Source organism: Diabrotica virgifera, chromosome 1 (assembly GCF_917563875.1).
Source record: "Diabrotica virgifera virgifera chromosome 1, PGI_DIABVI_V3a".
NCBI classification, from domain to species: Eukaryota; Metazoa; Arthropoda; class Insecta; order Coleoptera; family Chrysomelidae; genus Diabrotica; species Diabrotica virgifera.
The window spans coordinates 142053715-142078209 of record NC_065443.1 but is presented as its reverse complement, the minus strand read 5'-3'; the positions used below and the strand labels follow the sequence as shown (position 1 = coordinate 142078209).

Here is a 24495-nt window from a genome sequence, read left to right as displayed (position 1 = left end):
AGATGCCGTATAAATAGAGAGGAGAAGAACAAAAACAGAAAAATTAAACCTAGACAACCTGAAAAATCCAGAAATAGAAAAACGATTTCGAGAACTAAATAGAGAACTCCTAGAACAGAGAGAGGAAACAATACAAGAAGAATGGAATAAGATTAAAAGAATAACATGGGAAACGGCTAAAAGAGTGATAAGAACTAAAAAACATCAAAAAAAGAGCTCTGGTTTGATGAATAATGTAAACAAGCAATAGACAAAAGAAATGAACTATACGTGCAGTACACTCAAAGAAGAACACGAGAAAGACGTGAAAAATTTGAAGAACAACGAGAAAGGCAGACAAAATATGCAGAATAAAGAAGAGGAGATATGAAAATGACCAAATACTAAAGAAGAAACCGCAAGAGACGTCACAGAACTATATATGGAGCTTGAAGAAAATGCGAAAGAAATAGGACTGGCCGTCAACATAGATAAAACTAAGTCCCTAATACAAGCAAGGAACCAACGAAACTTGCAGAATTTAACAATAAACGACGCTAATATAGAAAAAATAGTAGAACAGCTCATATACTTGGGTGTACAGATAACAGAGAATGGCAGCGAGGAGGAAGAAATACGGAAACGGATAATGCTTGCTAACAAAGCATACTTCTCTTTGTCGCAGGTGTTTGGTTTCAAAAACATCCATAGGGAAGTTAAGTTTAAAATATATAAAACCATCATACGGCCAATAGCAACATATGGTGTAGAAACGTGGATCATGACAGAAAAGACAATAAACCTTATTAATACTTTTGAAAGAAAGATATCTTAATGTATGCGGACGACATAGTACTAATAGCAGATTCCGAGAACAAAATGTAGAAACTAATGGATATATGGGTAGAGGAAATAGAAGAGCTAAAAATGGAAATAAACGAGGAAAAAAGTAAGATAATGATAATCAACGGCAAAGAAGATAATGAAATAAAGATAAAATGCAAAAAGTCAGAACTGGAAATAGTTACAACTTACGAATACCTGGGGAAGTATCATTACTAACGACGGAAAAATAGACTGGGAAATAACAAATAGAGCAAAGAAATCAAGCAAGTTATACTATGCTTTATCCCCAATACTGGGGAAAAGAGAACTTGCAAGAGAGACAAAAATAAACATATTATAACACAATAGTGATACCGACTGTGCTCTACGCAAGTGAAAACTGGACAATTCTGGAAAAACATAAGAGCAGAATAAATACAATGGAGATGAGACATTTAAGAAGGATAGTTGGAAAGACAAAATGGGATAGATTAAACAACGAGACTATTAGGAGAATGGCAAACCAAGAACCAATAATGAATAAACTAAAAAAGAGACAAATGAATTGGTATGGGCATTTGATGAGGATGCAACCCAACAGAATTACGAGAAGAATCCACGAAGCAAGGAACATTGCAAAAAGAAAAAGAGGCAGACCAAGAAAAAAATGGATACAGCAAATAAATAGTAGAGGCGGGAAAAGTTAAAGGAAAATCACTTGAGGAATTAAAAATAATGGCGGAAAACAGAAAAGCATGGAAGAGATGGGTGAATGTAAATTAAAATAGCGATCCCAAATCCGACACCCTCATAGGGTACAAGGAAGGGGAGAAAGAAAGAAAGAAAGAAAGAAAGAAAGAAAGAAAGAAAGAAAGAAAGAAAGAAAGAAAGAAAGAAAGAAAGATATTAAGGAGGATACTGGGACCCATTTGTGACAATGGTGTATGGAGAATAAGGTTCAACCACGAGCTATACCAATATTACAGAGAACCCTCTATAGCAAATTATGCAAAAATACAAAGATTGCGTTGGGCAGGTCACCTTATAAGAATGGATAACGACAGAGCACCAAGCAGAACGCTTAGCGGAACTATGGTGGAGAGACGAAGTGAGAACAGATGCTAAAGAGATATTGAGGGTGGACAACTGGAGGAGAGCAGCCAGAGACAGAGATACTTGGAGGCGGATGCTAGCGCTAGGGGAGGCCAGAGCCCGACTTGGGCTGTAGCGCCATAGGAGAGTATGAGAAAACAACTGTAAACATGAAAATCCCTAAATTGGGGCATTTTATTTTATCTCATGACCACGTTTTCAGCATTTGGAACCACTGTGTGGCGGAGTAGCAATCTGCCCAGCCCAGCCTTGGCAGTATCTTCTGGAAAATCGAATCTTTTGAGCTGGACAATTGACTCTCACAGACAGGGCACTGTAAAAGGTCTAAAGATATTGTGAATGTCAATCTGGAGGTTCATCTTTATTTCCAGAAAAACTAGAGCCTAGCAAAACAGTATCAATGTATCATGCAAAAGTGAAATTCTCGCCTTTCTCCATATCTTCGGCAAACCCGTCTTCGTATATCGTTAACCCACAAACAGGAGCGAGATTCATCACAATATACGACACAGTTTAATCCCGTTCTTGGCCCCACTGCAGGCATGTTTCCTAATATCTTTTAGTTCAGAGTAAGATTGGTTAACAAGTATTTTTTGTTCTTAATAGATGTGCATCACTGATTCTTCGAACTGCTCCGGTACCTTTACGACGTTGGTGTCAATGTTCAGAGTATCCCAACATCACATTATAGTACCGTAATAGTGCTTTCCAAATATCTTATTTACATTATTTATTAAGGTACATACTTTTAGAATCTTAATCTTGGAAACTAATTTTCTCCACACCTTCATTTAAGCCATATTATGCATTTGGGCAGCTTGCATCATATACAGTGCGGTGGAATAAGTGTTGCCCCCCTATTAACTTGTTCATTTTAAGAATATAAGCAAAACGCTCGGACAGGTCGATTTTTAAACTAACCCTAGTATATTATAGCATCAACGTTTCGAACTTTACGCGATCCCTCTTCAGGTGACAGCCATAATTTTGATTTTTTTAAATGGGAAAGTTCATCATGTGACACCTCATTTAAAATCTCTTAAAATACTGATTTCAAAAATGTATAATACTTTAATCCTGTTTGAGAGCGTAGGCGCAAAATTTTGGTCGAATTCTTTCTAAATGCAATCATATTTTTCGAATCCTGAAAAAACTAATAAATATTTTTGAAAAATTTAAACGTAGAATAAAATATTACAGTATTCTCGATGGTCCAAAGTCCCTGAGAACTCCTATAATGTTTATTTTAATAAGTCACAGTGGTGAAAAAAAGAGAAAATTTAGTGTGATTTTTAATTTCAAATATATCATTTAAAATAAACTTTTTGTCTGTTCTAAGGGACTGTCAGCCCTCGGTAATAATCTAATCTTTCATTCTGCGTTTAAATTTTTCAAAAATACTCATTAGTTTTCTCAGAATTCGAAAAATTCATTTATTATACATTTTTGAAATCAGTATTTCAAAAGCTGTTAAATGAGGTGTCACATGATGTACTTTACTATTTAAAAAATCAAAGTTATGCCTGTCACCTGAAGAGGGATCGCGTAAAGTTCGAAACGTTAATGCTATAATATACTATGATTAGTTTAAAAATCGACCTGTCCAAGCGTTTTGCTTATATTCTTAAAATAAACAAGTTAACAGGGAGGGGGTAACACTTATTCCACCGCACTGTATGATTAAGTATCAGTAATATTTTTCAAACGGTTGATTGTAGTTTCAAAATAGTCGTATTTCCTCTTAGATCTTTCCACTGTGATAGAGGAAAGATACGTAAAGATACGGAAAGATACATCTATGATGTTTTAGTCTCTATCTTTACTATCTATAGGTACATATATTTTCTGTGTGTTTTCATTGGATTACTAATTTCTTTTAACAATATTTTTAGTTGTTTGCTATTTTTATTTGCGGTTTTCGTTTGTTGTATTCTTCTTCTTTTGGCATCATAACCCTGGATGAGTATTTGCTTGTCTGGCTATATCCTTCTCTTCAGATCTCTCTTGAACCCTTCTCCATTCTCTTATATTAGAACCATCTTGTTCTGTGCCTTCCATTTTTTTTTCGTCTTCCTATCGGCTTTCATTGTAATATGTATTTTCTTTTCTGTTTTTGCATCTTCTTATCTCTGAATATGTCCCAGCCATGATAGTCTTTGACTTTTCACAAATCTTAAATATCTTCGTTTGTTCTATACTTGTTTATTACCTGACAAACTACCTTTTATTACCTCGCCCAATTTTTCTTATTACCCTTCCCAATTACTGATTTAAGAGTATCTGATAGTCACAGCTTCTGTGAAGAATATGGACTAAAAATGAATATAAAAAAGACCAAATACATGATAATAACTAAGACAACAAACATACAAACAAGCATACATTTGGGAAATGTACCGATAGAAAGGGTTGATAAATAAAAATACCTAGGAACCTGGATTTCAGAGAAAAATGATCAAACGACAGAAATAAGGACCAGGATAGAAATATCAAGAAATACGTTTGTTAAAATGAAATCAGTTCTCTGCAACAAAGACCTTAGCTTAGAACTGAGAGTAAGAGCTTTGAGATGTTACGTGTTCTCGATACTGAAATATGGACGTGAAAGCTGGACATTAAAGCAAGAATACATAAATAAGCTACAGTTATTTGAAATGTGGTGTTACAGAAGGATGCTTAGAATAGCATGGACACAGAGGAAAACGAACACGGAAGTACTGCGAGAAATGGGTAAAGAATGCGAAATAATAAGCACAATAAAAATAAGAAAGTTACAATATCTGGGACACGTAATGAGAGGACGGCGATATGAAATGCTAAGACTAATAATACAGGGAAAGATAAGAGGTGGAAGGAGTATAGGAAGAAGGAGAGTGTCATGGTTGAAGAATTTAAGGGACTGGTTTAAATGCAGTTCTATAGAACTCTTCAGAGCAGCGGTAGATAGAGTAAAGATATTGATGATGATATCCAACCTCCAATTAGGAAACGGCACTTAAAAAGAAGAAGAAGATAGTCATATCAATTAACCTTATAAGTTTATTCGGTATTATAACATTACAGTAAAAAGGATGGTATTTGGAATTATTTATCTACTTGTAGCTATGCAGTAGTAACTATTACAAAAACACACACATACATGTAGGTCATGAATTATCAGGTGAATGATACAGGAGAAGATATATTTAGAATATCGTAAACATGATTAAATTTGTTACATTTTATCCTAAACTTAACATTTGGAAAACCGACAAGGGTCAAGGTTTTAAATTTTTATGTATTAGTAGGTACATACGATATTATGATATTAATTAATAATTATTACAACTGCTTGAGAAATTACTACGTTCATCTTATTATGCTTCACAAAATTTCTTTTATTGTTTTCATTCATTTTAAAAGATTAAAATGTGAAAACCTTGAATTATCCATACCTATCTGTTTGTCCGTCCGTTCCGTAACCGCAACTCTTCCGTTATTAGAACAGATAAAATGACAAATAAAGTGTCAAATGAGAGCTTATAATCCAAAGGTGGTATTAAAGGTGAGAAATTTTACCTCGGACTTCCGTTTCCAGAGTTGCAACCGGAAGTAGTGTTTTAAACTGGTCAAAATGGTATAAGTGATATGTGGTCTACGTGCCTTAGCAAGACGAAATCAAATATATACTTTCTATACTCTTATATCTCTTCCGGTTAAAAAGTTGTAACCCGAAAACAACATTATGGTCTCAAAAATAGTATGTACATGGAAATAGTCATTTCCAGTTAAAAAGGTATAACGGAAAGTTTGACAAAAATAACAGAAAATTAGTGAAATCGTATATCAAGTTTTGGGATGGACGTACTTAAACAAGTACACAACAAAAGAACAAAACAAGTACAAGAACAAAACAATACTTAAAAACATGAGTGTTTGACCAGTGCATACTCCCAATTCTCACATACGCATGCCAAACATGGACCTTGACCAAAGCAAACATGGAGACACAAAGAGCCATGGAGAGAGCAATGTTAGGAGTAAAATTAACAGACAAAAAGCAAAACAAGTGGGTAAGAAACAAAATAAAAGTCAAAGATGCAGGACAACATATAGCCAGGCTAAAATGAAGCTTCGCAGGCCATAACGCTAGACAAACGGACAATAGGTGGAATACCACGATAAAACAATGGAGACCATATGGACAAGAAAGAGAGCAAGAGGACTACCCCAGATGAGATGGGGAGATGGCATTAATAAGATAGGAGGGACGCACTGGAAACAGAAAGCACTAAACAGAAGCGAATGGAGGAAACTGGGGGAAGCCTATGTTTAAAATTGGACGAATTAAAGGGCAAAAGAAGAAGAAGGTGAACGGACTTGCTCAAAGATGTCGAGAAATATCTGTAGACATATACTGTTGTTTTATTGACTTCCAAAAGGCATATTATCGTGTTAAGCACTCTATATTGATCGAAGTTCTAAAAGACATTGACTTGGACGGCAGAGATGTTCGAATAATTGCAAATTTATATTGGAATCAAACAACATCAGTTTTAGTAGGGGTGTGGAATCACAGGCTCTTAATATTAAAAGAGGAGTACGGCAAGGAGACCTCTTGTCACCCCTGCTTTTCAACGTTTACCCCGAAAGAATTTTCAGAAATGCACTTTCTGAAAAACAAGAAGGAATAATTGTGAACGGTGAAGTCATCAATAATTTGCGATATGTTGACGATGCAGTACTCCTAGCTTCTAGTCAAAAAGATCTGCAAACACTACTTAATAGTGTCATTGAGAGTTGTAGGGAGGCAGGTCTGGATCTGAACATATGGAAAACCAAAATACTCGTAATAAGTAAACAACAGAATATAAAACCGTCTATACAGGGTGTCCGGAAAAGATTGGTCATAAATTGTCACAGATTCTGGGGTCAAAAATAGGTTGATTGAACCTCACATACCTATATACAATAGTGCGCACAAATAAGTTACAGCCCTTTGAAATTACAAAATGAAAATCAATTTTTTTTCATATATCGAAAACTCTTTCGATGAAAATCATTGAAAATGGACATGTGGCATTCTTATGGCAACAGCATCTTAAATAAAAATTAAAGTGAAATTTGTGTACCCCATAAAAATTTTACCCCCCCCCCCCCCCAACTTTTGTGTACGTTCCAATTTAATTATTAGTGTGGCACCATTAGTTAAACACGCTGTTTTTAAAACATTTTTGCCTCTTAGGACTTTTTCGATAAGCCAGTGTTTATCGAGATATTTTGAATATTTATCGAATCCACCACATATTTGTATATGGTTAAGTACTGTTATAGAGACCTGTTAATAATCTGAAAATGTATTTATTATTTACATTTTTAGGTATATTTTGAAAAAGAAGCCACATCTCGATAAAAGGTGACTTGTCAAAAAAAGACTAAGAGGCAAAAAAGTTTTAAAAACACTGTGTTTAACTAATGGTTCCACAATAATAGTTTAATTGGAACGTACTCAAACATTTGAGGGGTTTAAAGGAACAAAACTCCCATAAAATTTGTATGTAAATATATTAAAAAAGAAGCCGCATCTCGATAAAAACTCGATTATAGAAAAAATACTAAGAGAAAAAAAAGTTATAAAAACGTTGTGTTTAATATAGGGTGGACAAATCTCACTATAATTTTGTTTTAAGATGATCCTGACATAAGAATAATACATGTCCATTTGCAATAAAAATTTTTTAATAGTTTTCGATATATTGAAAAAAATCGATTTTCATTTTGTAATTTCAAAGAGCTTTAACTTTTTTTATGAGCACATGTGTACTAAGGTAAGTTAGGTTCAATCGAACTATTTTTGACTCCAGAATGTGTGGTATAATTTATGACCAATCTTTTCGGGACACCCTGTATAGTGATGAGTGATGAGCGCGCTAATAACCGGTAAAATAGCACAAAAGATGGAAAACGTATTAAGTTGTGAGATAAAAAGAAATGAAACTAGTCGAGCTGGGAAATTTAGCGATGTTAACCTATACATTTACATGTATTGTTTCCCACCTTTAGACGTATCGCACGAGTTTGGAACCTACCACTGTCACAGTGACAGTTTTAGTTGACATACTCCTCTGATACGTGTAAAGGTGGAAAACAGTCAATGATTGATATCGCTAAATGTCCCAGCTCGACTAGTTTCATTTCTTTTTATCTCACAACTTAATACGTTTTCCATCTTTTGTGCTATTTTGCCGGTTATTGGCGCTCTCATCACTGTATTATGTAAATAATAATAATAATATCGTATGGCATTTTTGCCGGGGAGATCCTTTCGGATAGTTCCGGCGCCATTTACATCTTTAACCCTGTTTTAAGTAACTAGTGCCGATGTACACTAGCCCAGGGGGACCGACGGCTTTACGTGCTCTCCGAGGCACGGTGAGACGGCTCGTGTCATTATTGGAAATGAAAATGGTTTGTCTTTGGCAGGGCTCGAACCCACGTCTACTGGCGTATGAGGCCAGCGTTTATGCCGTTACTCCACGGCCGCTCACTATTATGTAAATAATAGATACTTACCAAACTTGAGCAAGTTGATAAAATCGTTTACTAGTATGATACAATTGATCCAAATAATGGCATAACCCAGACATCCAAAGTGAAAGTTATCCTCCAACACCAAATTGTTCTACATGGTCCACATAATGTTCAGAAAAAAGTCACACCATTTTGAGCGTCGGGTTTGGGGGGAAGAGGGGGGAGAAATCGGTAAATTTGTAGTTTTTTACGTTGTTCGTCAATATTTCTTAAACTATGCGGTTTAGGATGAACAACCTTCTATACAAAAATGTTCTACATTAAATTTGAAATAAAAAAGGCCCTATGCATAATCCTTCTAAAATAAACGGTTCCAAGGTTACGGAGGTAGTATAGTGTAATTGGTCCAAAAAAAGGCCTAACCCAGACATCCAAAGTAAAAGTTTTCCTCCAACACCATTTCAAGTTCTCTATGGTCCACATACGGTTCAGTAAAAAGTTACACCATTTTGAGCGTCCGGTTTGGGGGGAAAATGGGGGAGAAGCAGGTAAATTAGTAGTTTTTTTACGTTTTTCGTCAATATTTCTAAAACTATGCTTTAACGTAAACAATGTTCTATACAAAAAAGTTCTACATAAAATTTAAAACAAGAAAGGTCCCATACATAATTGTGATAAAATCAACGGTTCCAGAGTTACGGAGGGTGAAAAGTGGAGGTTTCCGATACTTATTATATTATTTGGACAATTGATGATGATTTTGGGTGGTGAGGTTGACGTTTCTTCAAGGGCTTATCACTAACATACCATCTGCCACTGAAATAGCAAATTTTATTTACAACACACTATCCTGTTAAAGCAAATATCTGTCATCAGTAATAATATTAGATATAAATTGCCCAGAAAATTTAAAAAGTATCGAAAACCTCCACTTTTTACCCTCCGTAACTCTGGAACCGTTGATTTTATAACAATTATGTATAGGACCTTTTTTGTTTTAAATTTTATGTATTACATTTATGTATAGAATATTGTTTACGCTAAAGCATAGTTTTAGAAATATTGACAAAAAACGTAAAAAAACTACTAATTTACCGACTTTTCCCCCATGTCCCCCCAAACCGGACGTTAAAACTGGTATAACTTTTTACTGAACAATATTGCACCATGTAGAACAATTTAGTGTTGGAGGAAAGAACATTTTTGTATAGAAGGTTGTTCATGCTAAACCGCATAGTTTTAGAAATATTGACGAAAAATGTAAAAAACTACGAATTTACCGATTTCTCCCCCCTCTAACCCCCAAACTCGACGCTCAAAATGGTGTGACTTTTTTCTGGACATTATGTGGACCACATAGAACAATTTGGTGTTGGAGGATAACTTGCACTTTGGATGTCTGGGTTTGGGTCTAGTTATACGATACTATACCTTGGACGGCAATTAAATTGTAACGCAGAAAGTCACGGCGAAATTAGATCTAGGATAGAGCAGGCCAGAGTCGCTTTAGAAAGATTCCAATGTGTTATGTAACAGAGACCTAAAATTGGCATTGAGGATCCGCCTACTTCGTTGCTACGTGTTCTCGGTCTTACTTTATGGTATCGAGTTCTGGACTGTGAATAAAATCGTTCTAAATCGCCTTGAGGCTTTCGAAATGTGGTGCTGCAGAAGAATTTTAAAAGTTTCTTGTGTTGAGAAGATTTGAAACTCCACAATACTAGAACGTCTCAACAAGACTACTGAGATTATAAAAAGCGTCAAGCAGAGAAAGCTGGAGTATTTCGGACATGTAATGAGAGGTCCCAAAAATATAGCTATATGGCTACAAAATATTATGCAAAGAACTTAGTCCATAAGAAGAATCTCATGGTTGCATAACTGGCAAGATTGGTATTGTGTTGATACAAGGATGCTATTTAGGGTGGCAGTGAATAAAATTAAGATAACTATGATGGTAACCAACGTTCTGAAAGGACATCGTACATGAAGAAGAAGTATATCAAGTCCAATTGCTTGTTATTGTCATTACTATTTATTATCATTGCTTTTAAAATTCATATACTGAACACAATCTGTTGTGGTGCTGGACAAGGGTAAAACTCTTTGAACCTTTTTGTTTGTTGCATTTCTTGGGATGTTTTGGTAGTTTTTTGTGGCTTGCGCCTTTTGTTAGTGTTTTGTTATTTTTTTTTGTGGTCGAAGCTGTTTTTTGTCGAAGAAAAAATGCCGGAAGAATGGTACAAAGGACAAATTATCACGATTCATAAAAAAGGAGATCAACAGATGTGTAAAAACTACAGAGGACTGACGCTATTAAACACAGCATATAAAATCATGTCCGCCTTAATACAACGAAGACTGACCGAAGCTACCACGAATATCATAGGACACTATCAATGCGGATTTGTTAAGGGAAAGTCTACAACAGATGCCATACATACAGTTAAACAAATTATGGAAAAAGCTCATGGATATAAAATAGAAATTGAACTGCTTTTTATAGATTTTCGACAAGCATTTGATACAATAAATAGATCAAAACTAATGGTAGCTCTGAAAGAAATGGGAATACAACATAAATTAAGAAGATTAATACAAATGACAATGAGTAGAACTGTAGTTAGTATAAAAACTCAAGTAGGCGACACAGAAGAATTTGTCATCAATAAAGGGGTGAGACAAGGAGATTCATTATCAGCAACTCTGTTTAATCTTGCCCTAGAATACGTCGTCAGGAAGATCAACAAAGGCACCCTCCGAACGAGAGAAGGACAAATAATAGCATACGCTGATGATATTGTGCTAATAACAAAAAATAGAAAAACAATGGAACGAATGTTAAACGAAATGGTAACAGAAGGAAAAGTAATGGGATTAAAAATAAACCAAGAGAAAACCAAAATAATGAGATTTGACAAAAACTTTGAAAACAGAAAGGTTAGAGTAGGAGAATACACTTTTGAAGAAGTCGAAAAATTTAAATATTTAGGAATATTAATAACAAACAATGGAGAAAGAGAAACCGAAATCAAAGAAAGGATTATTACAGCAAATAAGAGCTTCCATGCAAATAAAAAATTACTTAAAAATAAGTTATTGAGTAAGAAATCAAAAATGAAAGTATACAAAACAATAATTCGACCGACGATGATGTATGCAGCCGAAACTCTTAGCATGACAAAAAAACAAGAGGAAAACCTTAGAATACAAGAAAGAAAAATACTAAGAGCAATATTAGGACCAATAAAAATAAATGACAATGAATTTAGACAAAGAACGAACCTTGAGTTACTGGAAGAAATTGAGGAGGATATAGTATGTAAAATAAAACAGCAAAGAGCAAAATGGCTAGGACACATATGGAGATCCGGATCAACTACGACGATATACTCAATATTGGAATGGACACCAGCTGGCAAAAGAAGACGTGGAAGACCAAGATCTACATGGTTACAAGAAGTAGTAAGTGATCTCAACAATGCGGGCATACGACATTGGAAAGGGAAAACCAGAGACAGGAAAGAGTGGAGAAAAATAACAGAGAAAATTAAATAACGAACATGAGGACTGATCTACCTCAAAACATAGATCTAGAGAGCGTAAGCGGCGTAACCCCTAAAGGGGTGTTTAGCCACTATATATATATATAGCTGTTTTTTGTGTTTAACATTTAATTTTGATTTTGTATATTTTGGATTCTGATTTGAATTCTGTTTGTTTATGTTCGACAATGATATTTTATTGAAAGTTTTTGTTTGAGCAGTAATTTTGCTCTTCAAAAATTGTAAATTTTTGTTGATATTTACTTATATGTTTTTTTTTTGTTTCAGGATACCGAAATCGTCAGCGTCGCTGTCCCAGATAGCTCAACTCATCTCAGTGTCACTACAGTATTGAATTACTGTAAAAGTAAAATTCTCAGACCTTATCTGAGATTTTTAGGGTTTATGGGACTTCGACCACTTTTTGGAGAACAGCAAGATGCCTTCACAGGTTGTTGGAAATTCGTTAATGTTTTATACACTTCTTTTATCCTCGTTATCTTAGTGATGGGCTACATTTTGCAGTATATGTCATGCTTTAGGTAATGTATAGATATATTATATTCGTGTTATATTGATTTAACCGATATTCTATAGGTGCCTAGCGTATAATAAGTATACCTAAACCTTCCATTGTACTTTCGTTCTTTTCGGTCTATAGGGAAAAATCCTATCTCAGAAACGGTGCATTCGATTTCAACTCTACTTGATGAACAGAATAATACAGCGCCAAAAACTAACTTCAAACGACTTTGCTGTCATGGTTATTACTCGGAGGTGAGGTCAGAGGTCTACTTTGTTACTTGTTAGTTAACTGAAAGAAACTAATCTAAAATCTAAACAGATACTTGAAATTTAAAACAGAAACAAAATCGTGCGCTTTTTTCAAGTACCTATCTGTTGTTTAGATCTTTGGTTTCTTTCTGGCTTATTTTTACATTGTAATTATGACCTCAGTACCGGTAAAATATGTAAATTGTTCTATTAATGGCTATTTTGATTCGCTATTTATGTTTATGGTATGGCTCGTAATGCACATAGGTAAGTCCAATTTTCCAAATTTTTGTTACATATTTTCGTCTTGTTCTTGCTTAAATCTTGCACGGTCAGTCTTGGTCTTGGTCTTGCGAAAACGCAAGAATAAGACCAAAACCGATTTTGAGCAACACTAATTTAGTTGCCTACCTCTCTCACGAGCGCTTTATTTGTTTGTATTTATATAGACTCAAAATAGATGTCTAAAGACCCAAAAAGAGTCTTTGAAATAAATATCTGCAATTAGTATGGTATAGTTAGACCCAAACCCAGACATCCAAAGTGAAAGTTATCCTCCAACACAAAATTGTTCTATATGGTCCACATAACGTTCAGAAAAAAGTCACACCATTTTGAGCGTCGGGTTTGGGGGAGAGAGGGGGGAGAAATCTGCAAATTCGTAGTTTTTTACGTTTTTCGTCAAAATTTCTAAAACTAAGCGGTTTAGCATGAACAACCCTCTACACAAAATTGTTCTACATTAAATTTGAAATAAAAAAGGCAATATGCATAACACTTCTAAAATAAACTTTTCCTAAGTTACGGAGGCAGTATAGTATAATTGGTCCAAAAAAAGGCCTAACCCAGACATCCAAAGTAAAAGTTTTCCTTCAACACCAAATTGTTCTATATGGTCCACATATTGTTCAGTAAAAAGTTACACCATTTTGAGCGTCCGGTTTGTGGGGGAGATGGGGGAGAAGTCGGTAAATTAGTAGTTTTTTTAAGTTTTTCGTCAATATTTCTAAAACTATGCTGTAGCGTAAGGAGTGTTCTATAGAAGAATGTTCTACATAAAATTTAAAACAAAAAAGGTTTTATACATAATTGTTATAAAATCAACGGTTCCAGAGTTACGGATGGTGAAATGTGGAGGTTTTCGATACTTTTTATATTTACCGATTTCTCCCCCCTCTCCCCCCAAACCCGACGCTCAAAATGGTGTGACTTTTTTCTGAACATTATGTGGACCATATATAACAATTTGGTGTTGGAGGATAACTTTCACTTTGGATGTCTGGGTTTTTGGTATAGTTATATCATAAATATTGCCCAAAAAATATAAAAAGTATCGAAAACCTTGACTTTCACCCTCCGTAACTCTGGAACCGTTGATTTTATAACAATTATGTATAGAACATTTTTTGTTTTAAATTTCATGTAGAATATTTTTGTATATAACATTGTTTACGCTAAACCATAATTTTAGAAATATTGACGAAAAACTTAAAAAAACTACTAATTTACCGGCTTCTCTCCCATCTCCCTCCCAAACCGGACACTCAAAATGGTGTAACTTTTTACTGAACAGTATGTGGACCATATAGAACATTTTGGTGTTGGAGGAAAACTTTTACTTTGGATGTTTGGGTTAGGCCTTTTTTGGACCAGTTATACTATACTACCTCCGTAACTTTGGAACCATTCATTTTAGAAAGATTATGCATAGGGCCCTTTTTATTTCAAATTGAATGTAGAACAATTTTGTATAGAAGGTTGTTCATGCTAAACCGCATAGTTTTAGAAATATTGGCGAAAAACTTAAAAAACTACGAATTTACCGATTTCTCCCCCCCCCCCCCCAAACCCGACGCTCAAAATGGTGTGACTTTTTTCTGGACATTGTGTGGACCATATAGAACAATTTGGTGTTGAAGGATAACTTTCACTTTGGATGTCTGGGTTATACCATCTTTTGGATCAACTATACTATACTAAATGTTTATGTTTGTTAGGTACTCTAATGTGTGGCCATCGATATGTATCTGTTTCTTAAAATAGTATCGTATTTTGAACGAGAAACATACAAATGCATGCGTTTGCTCTGTTATTAATTAATTTTACTTATTAATCCTGTCGTGGACGAGCCAGCAGATGCTATTTTTTTATAATTCATTGAATTGCAAATGTCATTCTCATGGTGGCAAAAAATCTTCACTCAGTAAGTTATTCATTTAATAAACCATGCGACAGAGTAAATTGTGATAAGTATAGCTACAGCGGACAACAGATTAAATCAACAAATTATAAAACCTCTGTAAAAATAACAAATAATTAACCTTATAGAGAAAAGTTTTCCATCAGTAGATATATTTTTTCAGTGTTCAATGAATCAATGTTCAATGAATGTTTCATGTTTATTCCCATGATAAAAATTGCATCTATTATTACATAAATTTATATATATACACCGTTTTTAGGCGTCAACGCCCTTCCGGTAGGGATCTATGAAGGAGTGTCACCGAGCCGCAAGCCCTTATCCCTTGCCGTACCGCTCCTCCATAGGCCGATCAGACACCAGCTTATTCCAGACCAAGTCGTAGATTCTTTTTAGAATTTTAGACTACGACGTCAGCCTTTTTATTTTTCTATTCACCGGGCTGGGTTCGAACCTCGATCGCCTCGACCGCATATCCAACTATAGATATTACATAAATTTGCCTAGCATATTTCGGTGGCTTCATGTGTCTCTTAATTCTTCTTCTTCTTCTTCTTCCTTCTTATATGTAGGATTTAAAGCCTGTTTCTTCTTCAATATTAGTCTGCTAAATTGTTTAAATTATCGCATCATCTTTTTCTTGGTCTGCCAATACTTCTTCGTTAATTTGGTTACTGATCTCGTGCTATTCGTACTATCCTATCCACTCCCATTCTACTAATGTGTTCGTTCCACTCCTGTTTCCGTTTTGTCACCCATCCATTTATATCTTCTACATTGCATGATCTTCTTACGTTTTCGCTTCTCTCCCTATACAACAGACTTTTCCCTGATATTCGTCGAAATATTTTCATCTCTCTTGTTTCTAGTAGTCGTCTCGTTTTAGATAATGTGTCAGGTCTTGTCTCCGCCGTGTATGTCAATATAGGTCTAATTGCTGCATTATAGATTCTTGCTTTTGTGTCTTGTCTTAGGTGTTTGTTCTTCCAGATTGTGTCATTAATATATCCCGCCACTTTACTTGCTTTTAAGCTTTGTTGTCTTACTTCATCTTCAACATCTCCGTAACTGGTCTTATCTATTCCCAGATATCTAAACTTTGCTTCCTGCTTTATTACGTCTCTTAATTGAGGCCCTTAGAACACAAGAGGTACAAGTTTTTAGAAAACTTTGTTCAAAGTTCTAGAATTTAAAAAAGCTAGGTAGGTATACTTAGCATGTTTTCAATGACTTTTTTGTCATTTTTGATCCTTTTATTGTTAGTTTATGTAGAAAGTTTGAAGCCACCGTGTTTTCGTCACCATGAAAGTGTGAAGCCACCAAAGTTGACGTCATTGTCTTTGCAAAGAGACGCTAATTGTATCCGAACGTCTGCGGTCTCTCCGGTGAGTACCGATCCCACAAGGACAGAAACTATTTTCATTTATTAATTTATAATAAACGAAAAATCTCTGACCCTGGTGAGATTCGAACTCACGACCATTCGGACCTTTCGATCCAAAGGTAGGCGCTCTTACCACTGAGCCACAGAGGGGATTATGTTTTCTATGTGTTTGGGAGTCCATTTTTGTATTTAAAACCCAATTTTCTAAAATTGTCACTTATACCTCTTGTGTTCTAAGGGCCTCGATTGCTCTCTGCATTGTATGGTGTGGTATTCGACAGATAAAATCATAACGAACTGATGGAAATATTAAATTCACTTAGTTTATACATCAGAAAATAATAGAAGGTCAAGTTTACGTCAACCAAACTCCTATAGAAAGACTGAAGCACTAGGACTACCTCGCACTATAATAAATGAAGAATTGACCAACAACCAAAAGATAAAAGCGCGCATCCTCGCATCGGAAAAGCTAAGGGAGACTGCTTGAAGAGCTACAACCTCTCTCTTGGTATAAAAGTAAAAATGCTGCGATGCTACGTCTTCTCTGTCCTATTTTATGGTATTGAATCGTGGACCTTGAATATGTACAGAAAATTGGTAGCATTTGAGATGTGGCTATATCGGAGAATGGTTAAAATCTCGTGGACCAACCGAGTCACAAATGAGGAGGACCTCAAAAGAATGAAAAATAACCGAGAGGTACTGACAACCATCAAATCTCAAAAGTTAAAATACTTCGTACATATTATGCGACATAAATCCAGATATGCCCTCTTAACGCCATCCTGCAAGAAAAAATATTTAGAAAGCGGGGTCCAGGAAGAAGAAGAACATCCTGGTTGAAGAACCTCAAAACCTAGTTCAACACAACATCTGTGCAGTTTTTCCGTATCATCCGTATGATTGCCAATATTCGTCACGGATAGGCACATCAAAAAGAAGCCATCAGTTACCGCCACATAATAAACAATATCTATTACGAACAAAATGCAGCCATTAGAGTTGAGGATTATTTAACAGATGACATAAAGATAAAAAGAGGTGTGCAACAGGGATGTAGACTATCCAGATTATTAATGGAGACGATGAGAGAATACTTATAAATGGAGAACTAATACTGAGTAACATAAGATAAGCTGATGACACTGCCATTTTTGCGGATAGTCTGTTTATACCAATGGAGTGGAATCACGGCCATTAACTGAAGCATGACTGAACAGACTCGAAGCATTTGAAATTTGGTGCTATAGGCTCACGTTTAGGATTTCATGGATAGACTAATTTACCAACGAAAGAGTTCTGTATAGAGATCACAGACTGGTTAAAGATCGCGAACTAGTCATAACCATAAAACGTCGCAAACTGAAATACCTGGGCCCCATTATGTATAATGAACAATGATACGACCTACTTCTGACCATACTTCAAGTAAGGTGCATGGAAAAAGAGGTCCATGAAGAAGAAGAATATTCTAGCTTCATAACCTACGAAAATGGTTTAACTTAACCACTACTGGACTTTTTAGGTCAACAGTCAATAAAGTCAAACTAACCATATTAGTGTCAAACTATTCCATATTAGACCATATTAGTATCAAACAAAGAAAATAAATTCACATTATTTCTCATCTTTTAACATCCATTATTCGGTCTTTTATGGCTGTCTACGATATATTGGTTTCGTTTCGCTTTTTTACGAGAATGTCCAGGATAAGTAGCTTTATGTTGTTGGACAGTATCACTAACAATATCTGACGTCACCTCCTCTCTTAAAATTAAGATACATTTATATGTGCCTTGGTACAAAAAGGGCCTCAGTCACTTTTTTTTACTTAAGAAATTTTTTACTTTAGTGTCTTTAAAAAAGATAATGGTTTCAATGTAAGACATTTAAGCCTATCTAACCTTCAAAATAGTATTTTCATAAACTCAAGAAATACCTATCTCTTTTAAAATTGGTGCTAGAAATGCTTATCTATTAGACATAAATATGTTTTTTGGGCTTATAATTATTGCACTTATTTAACACAGGATAAAATACTGGTATTGTACCTCAAGAGTGGCTGTTGTGTACATTCGTTACACTGCCAAAGAATTCCAAGGCAAAAGAATGTTCACAACATCGAACAATATGTTTAATGAGCCATCCACTAAAGATATTTATAAAAATCATCCACAACCGAGTTTATCAAAAGTTGGAGTCAGATATTAGTAATACACAGATGGGGTTCAGAAAAGGACTAGGTATTACTCGAGAAGCTCTCTTCGGTTTGAATGTTCTTACACAAAGATGCCTAGACGTTAATCAAGAAGTATTTTGAAAAAGTGTTCGTCACGAACACGAACAGAGTACGCCACGATAATCTAAGAGACATTCTTGAAAGAAAAGACATAGATAATAAAGATCTGCGAATTATTCTCAATTTATATTGGAATCAGAAAGCTAACATCAAAATAGAAAATAAGATATCACAAGCAATAGAAATACGTAAAGGAGTACGAAAGGGATGCACTTTGTCACCACTGCTATTTAATGTATATAGTGAAAGCATCTGCCAGGAAGCCCTTTTGCAAGCAAACGAAGGAATCGTAATCAATGGAAGGAATCATTTACGTTGTAAATGATATTCGATACGCGGACGACACTGTACTAGTTGCAAGAAAAGTAAAAAAAGTAGAAAAATTACAACGATTACTTACAAACATAAATATTGCTTGCACAGTGGCGGCTCCTCAGAGGAGGCAAGGGAGGCTCAGCCTCCCCATAAATTTTTTACACACTCTATACTGTTTTGTTTATCATGAATCGCGAAAACAACAATTACTCTCACTATTATACAACGTGTAAATTCCATATTATCACTAATTATCCATACGTACGGAGCATTAGCATTAGAACGCATGATCGCGTCTCAGTTTTATTACATATTATTGTAGGCAGGACCCTGGGTTATCCCGAGATGCATGAACGGAGCCGAGAAGCCCAGCATTCTCCGGTGCTAATGCTCCGTGCAGCGCAGCAGGCGTTTAAGGAGACCCGGTCTCCTAACAGTGGCATCTACGGCGGCATCACACGCTGCCGGGAGATATACCAAGGGAGGCAGTGTAGCTTCTCAGCTCCGTTGGGTGGTTGGGTGCGTCTCGGGACAACGAATTTTAGGGTCCTGACTAATAATAATGAAAAATCTAAAAGTGCGAATTTTGTTATGAAATTTGGTATGTGGGGTTATAATAATATTTGGAACAACTTGCTCAAATAACTTTTTCCGATATCTCTAACTCAAAGCAAAATATCGGTAATTTATCGTGTTTTTGAATTCGCAGTAGGCCGCGTTTAGAATTAAAAAAATTCAGTTGAGTATCTTATGCCTGGTTGCACCAACAGATCTTAAGCTCCAGCTTAGCTAAGCTCTAATTATAGATAGGGCCTCCTTGAGTATCACTTACGTTGCATCATAATTTTAGATTCTTACCTTATTATCAATTATATCTATTATTATATTATGGTATTTTTATTGTAATATATTATATTTATATTATATTAATTCCTATGATATTCTCGACTTAAGCTTAAGATCTGTTGGTGCAACCGGGCATTAAAAAATTTGAAGCTTCATTATGTATGGACTGCAAAACTTCAAATCTGTATTTATTTTGATATGCATAGGTATCTATTTACAAATAGATGGAATTGTTAACAAATAAACTACACAAACTTTGGTATTAAACTTTCACTATTAGACTAACTATTTTTAAAATGATATGATATCATGAAATTATGAATTAGGATGATATTATGAAATGTAAATAAAAAATGGTCAAAAGATGGGGCCTTAAATTACATTTTTTGGCGCATTTTTTTGCTAGTGCAAATTTGTCTAGATATTTTACAGTTAGGTATAGCCTCCCCTATTGTAAAAATCACGAGACGCCACTGGCAACAATTATGGCATAAACATCAATATAAAAAACCAATAGTCTAAGAGCTGGGAGCGGATTTTGTGCGTGATAAGTAATATGGAAAAACTGTACGGGGATATGTTGAATTAGTTGTGTACATGACTTTCACCAACGGCCGGAAACCAGAGTTGGGGCCGAGGGTAGTTATAAGGGGTCAAAGTTGCGGATTTTATTATTTTTTTATGACGCTCATGATCGAGATAGTGCACCAAAATTTGGGAATAAGTAGGTCATGACGTACCTAAGTAAAATCTCTAGGGGCTTAACGCTGCGTGGGCGACAAAGGGGTGGGGGTAGGGGTGAATATAAAAAATATAAAGGGTTTTTTGCGACGTTCGTGATTCAGATAGTGCACCAAAATTTGGGTATAAGTAGACCATGACATAAATAATTGAAATCCCCAGAGCCGGAAACCAGAGTGGGGAAGGAAGGTAGTTATAAGGGGTCAAAATTCCGTTTTTTATTATTTTTTTGTCACGCTCATGATCGAGGTAGCGCGCCAAAATTTGGGAATAAGTAGGTCATGACGTAACTAAGTAAAATCTCCAGGAGTAGAACGCTGCGTGGTCGACAAAGGGGTGGGGCAGGGGTGAATACAAAAAAATGTAAGGGGTTTTTTGCGACGTTCGTGATTGAGATATTGCACCAAAATTTGGGAATAAGTAGACCATGACATAACCAAGTAATATCCCCAGAGGCGGAAACCAGAGTGGCGAACGAGGGTAGTTATAAGGGGTAAAATTCGCGGTTTTTATTATTTTTTTTTTGTGGCGCTCATGATGGAGATGGTGCACCAAAATTTGGGAGTAAGTAGGTTATGGCGTAACTAAGTAAAATCTTCAGGGGCGGAACGCTGCTTGGGGTACAAAGGGGTGGTGGTCAGGGGTGAGTATAAAAATATATGGGGTTTTTTTGCCGTTCGTGATCGAGATAGTGCACCAAAATTTGGGAATAAGTAGATCATGACATTACTAAGTAAAATCTACAGGGGCGGAACGCTGCGTGGGGGACAAATGTTGTACCGGGTCACAAAAAAATAATACACACTGCGACTTTGACCCCTTAAAACTACCCTCATCCCCAACTCTGGTTTCCGGCTCTGGGGATTTTACTTAGCTAAGTCATGGTCTACTTATTCCCAAATTTTGGTGCACTATCTCAGTCTAGCACGTCGCAAAAAACCCCTTATATTTTTTATATTCACACCTACCCCCACCCCTTTATCGGCCACGCAGCGTTCCACCCCTGGAGATTGTACTTAGTTACCTCATGACCTACTTATTCCCAAATTTTGGTGCACAATCTCGATCATGAGCGTCACAAAAAAATATTAAAAACGGCGAATTTGACCCCTTATAACCACCCTCATGCCCAACTCTGGTTTCCGGCTCTGAGGATTTTACTGAGTTATGTCATTGTCTACTTATTCCCAAATTTTGGTGCACTCTCTCAATCACGAACGTCGCAAAAAAACTCCCTATATTTTTTGTATTCACCCCTGCCCCACCCCTTTGTCGGCCACGCAGCGTGCCACCCCTGGAGATTTTACTTAGTTACGTCATGACCTACTTATTCCCAAATTTTGGTGCACTCTCTCGATCATGAGCGTCACAAAAAAAAAATAATAAAAACGGCGATTTTGACCCCTTATAACTACCCTCATCTCCAACTCTGGTTTCCGGCTCTGGGGATTTTACTTAGTAATGTCATGATCTACTTATTCCCAAATTTTGGTCCACTATCTCAATCACGAACAGCGCAAAAAACCCTTTATATTTTTTATATTCACCCCTACCCCCACCCCTTTGTCGGCCACGCAGCGTTCCGCCCCTAGAGATTTTACTTAGTTAAGTCATGACCTACTTATTCCCAAATTTTGGTGCACTATCTCGATCATGAGCGTCATAAAAAAAATAATAAAATCCGCGACTTTGCCCCCTTATAACTACCCTCGGCCCCAACTCTGGTTTCCGGCCGTTGGTGAAAGTCATGTACACAACTAATTCAACATATCCCCGTATAGTTTTTCCATATTACTTATCACGCACAAAATCTGCTTCTATCTCTCCGACTACAAGTATATGGTCTTCAGTAAAAACATGACACAATCAGCACATATTAGTATAAACGTCATTCAAATTGAAAAAGTATCAAGTTACAAATACTTGGGAACTTTAATAAACGAAACTGGAGACCAAAACATTCAAATAAAAAGACGTATCGAAATTGCCAGGACCACAGAGCCTATTTTATTTCAAATCAGGCCTGAGGCACTACACAATTTTCGGGCCCCTAAATATAATTTAATGATAAGAAAATATTTTTTAAATAATGAATTAATTATTTAATAGAAATATACTTGCACCAGAAATTTAAATTTTTATTAACAATAAATATAAATTTTAAAAAAAGTAAGTTTTCAATCTAATAGCACATAAAACAACGTCCAAAAATGTTATTCTACATCCTACCAGACTGAAAACAATGGGAACCTTCTCTGGTAACACCTCCGAGGCTTCTACAATTTGCAAGCCATAACTGGTTGAGATGAGAGACTAATAAGTTTCGAAACCGGTAGAGGTGCTTGCTGCACTCTCTGATTGGACTGGAATAATGATGCGGCTGTAGTTTCGTGTTGCAACGAAATTGAAAATGGTTCTTCATTTTTGATAAATTTTTAAACATGAGTAAGAATTAAATAGTTAGTACCTACATTATTGGTACATTATAGATAACAATAAAAAACGTTTAATTAACTTACATAACTAAAATATATACAGAAATTACTAAAATATAATTATAATAAAACAAATAATACTGTCTCTACAGAAAAGAACAAAAATTAAGTACTATACATACTTAGTATAGACAAGGCGAAAACGGCGGGTTCTTTGGAGAAAATATTCCCATGGGATTTTTTTGCATAATCACATTCGTGAGACATTCCAGAATAAGATTCAAGAAGTCGCCCACGCGAAAAGTGGTCCAATTTTTTTTAACAATTTTTTTATCAAATTGAAAAAAGTCAATATTTTTGGCCCGGACAATTTTTTTAGGTTTTTTGGACCATTCTGGATAAAAAAGGTCTCTTGTGATTTTTCTCTAAAGTTGATCGTTTTCGAGGTAAAAGCAGTTTAAAATTGAAAAAAAAACGAAAAATGGCGATTTTCAAGGCTTAATAACTCGGTTAAAAGTTATTGCTGTTAAAGTCAGAAAGTGACTAAATCAAAGTTTAAAGCCCCCTTACAAGATCCTGGAGAAATTTTTGTCATTATTTGATTACGAAGCTGTTATTTTTAAGTAATAATAATGAGCGCCATGCACGTATTAGGCGGCCGTCCATGATGAGTGCGAAAGAGATGCCATTCAGGCAGTCCAATGGCGCATCTCACTCGCACTCACATTTACAGCTGCGTCAATACGATGTTACCGCTCATTATTAATAATTAAAAATAACAGCTTAGTAATAAATTAATGACACAAATTTCTTCAGGATCATGTAGGGGAAGCTTTAAATTTGATTTAGTCACTTTCTGACTTTCATAATAATAATTTTTAACTGAGTTATTAAGTCTTAAAAACGGCCATTTTCGCGTTTTTCAAATTTTAAATTGCTTATAACTCGAACACGATCAACTTTAGAGAAACATTACACCGAGACCTTTTTTGTCCCGAATGGTCCGAAATATCTAAAAAAAATTTGTTCGGGCCAAAAACATTGATTTTTGCAATTTGATTAAAAAAAATCGTTAAAAAAAATTTGGACCACTTTTCGCGTGGGTGACTTCTTGAACCCTATTCTGGGATATCTCACGACTGTGATTATGCAAAAAAATATCATGGGAATATTTTTTCCAACGAACTCGCCGTTTTTGCCTTATCTAGTAAGAAAAACAAATTAGATAGATTACATTAAAATTTTTTTCTTATTTTTATTTCACTAAAATCAATTATTACATTTGTATCAATTTTTGTAATAAATCATTTTCTATATTTAAAATAGCCAAAGACGACAGACTTTGTTGATTTAAAGAATATCTTGAGGGCGTAGGCACAAAATACCGCCTGCCAAATTGTTCAATGTGTTTTAAATGTATTCTCATTGTTTTCGAATCCTGAGAAAAGCAATAAATATTTTTGAAAAATTTAAACTAAGAATGAAAGATTACATTATTAATGAGTGCCGAAAGTCCCTGAAAACTT

General features: G+C 35.4%; 1 protein-coding gene across 2 annotated transcripts in view; it reads left to right on the top strand.

The window, feature by feature from the left end:
• LOC114326357 (uncharacterized) overlaps positions 1–24495 on the top strand; it is an 88785-nt gene that overhangs the window by 36973 nt on the left and 27317 nt on the right. For both annotated transcript variants that reach the window (XM_050641580.1, XM_050641586.1), the window contains one exon: positions 12261–12514. In XM_050641580.1, coding sequence (XP_050497537.1) covers positions 12261–12514 — 254 coding nt within the window. The remainder of the gene's footprint in view (positions 1–12260; positions 12515–24495) is intronic.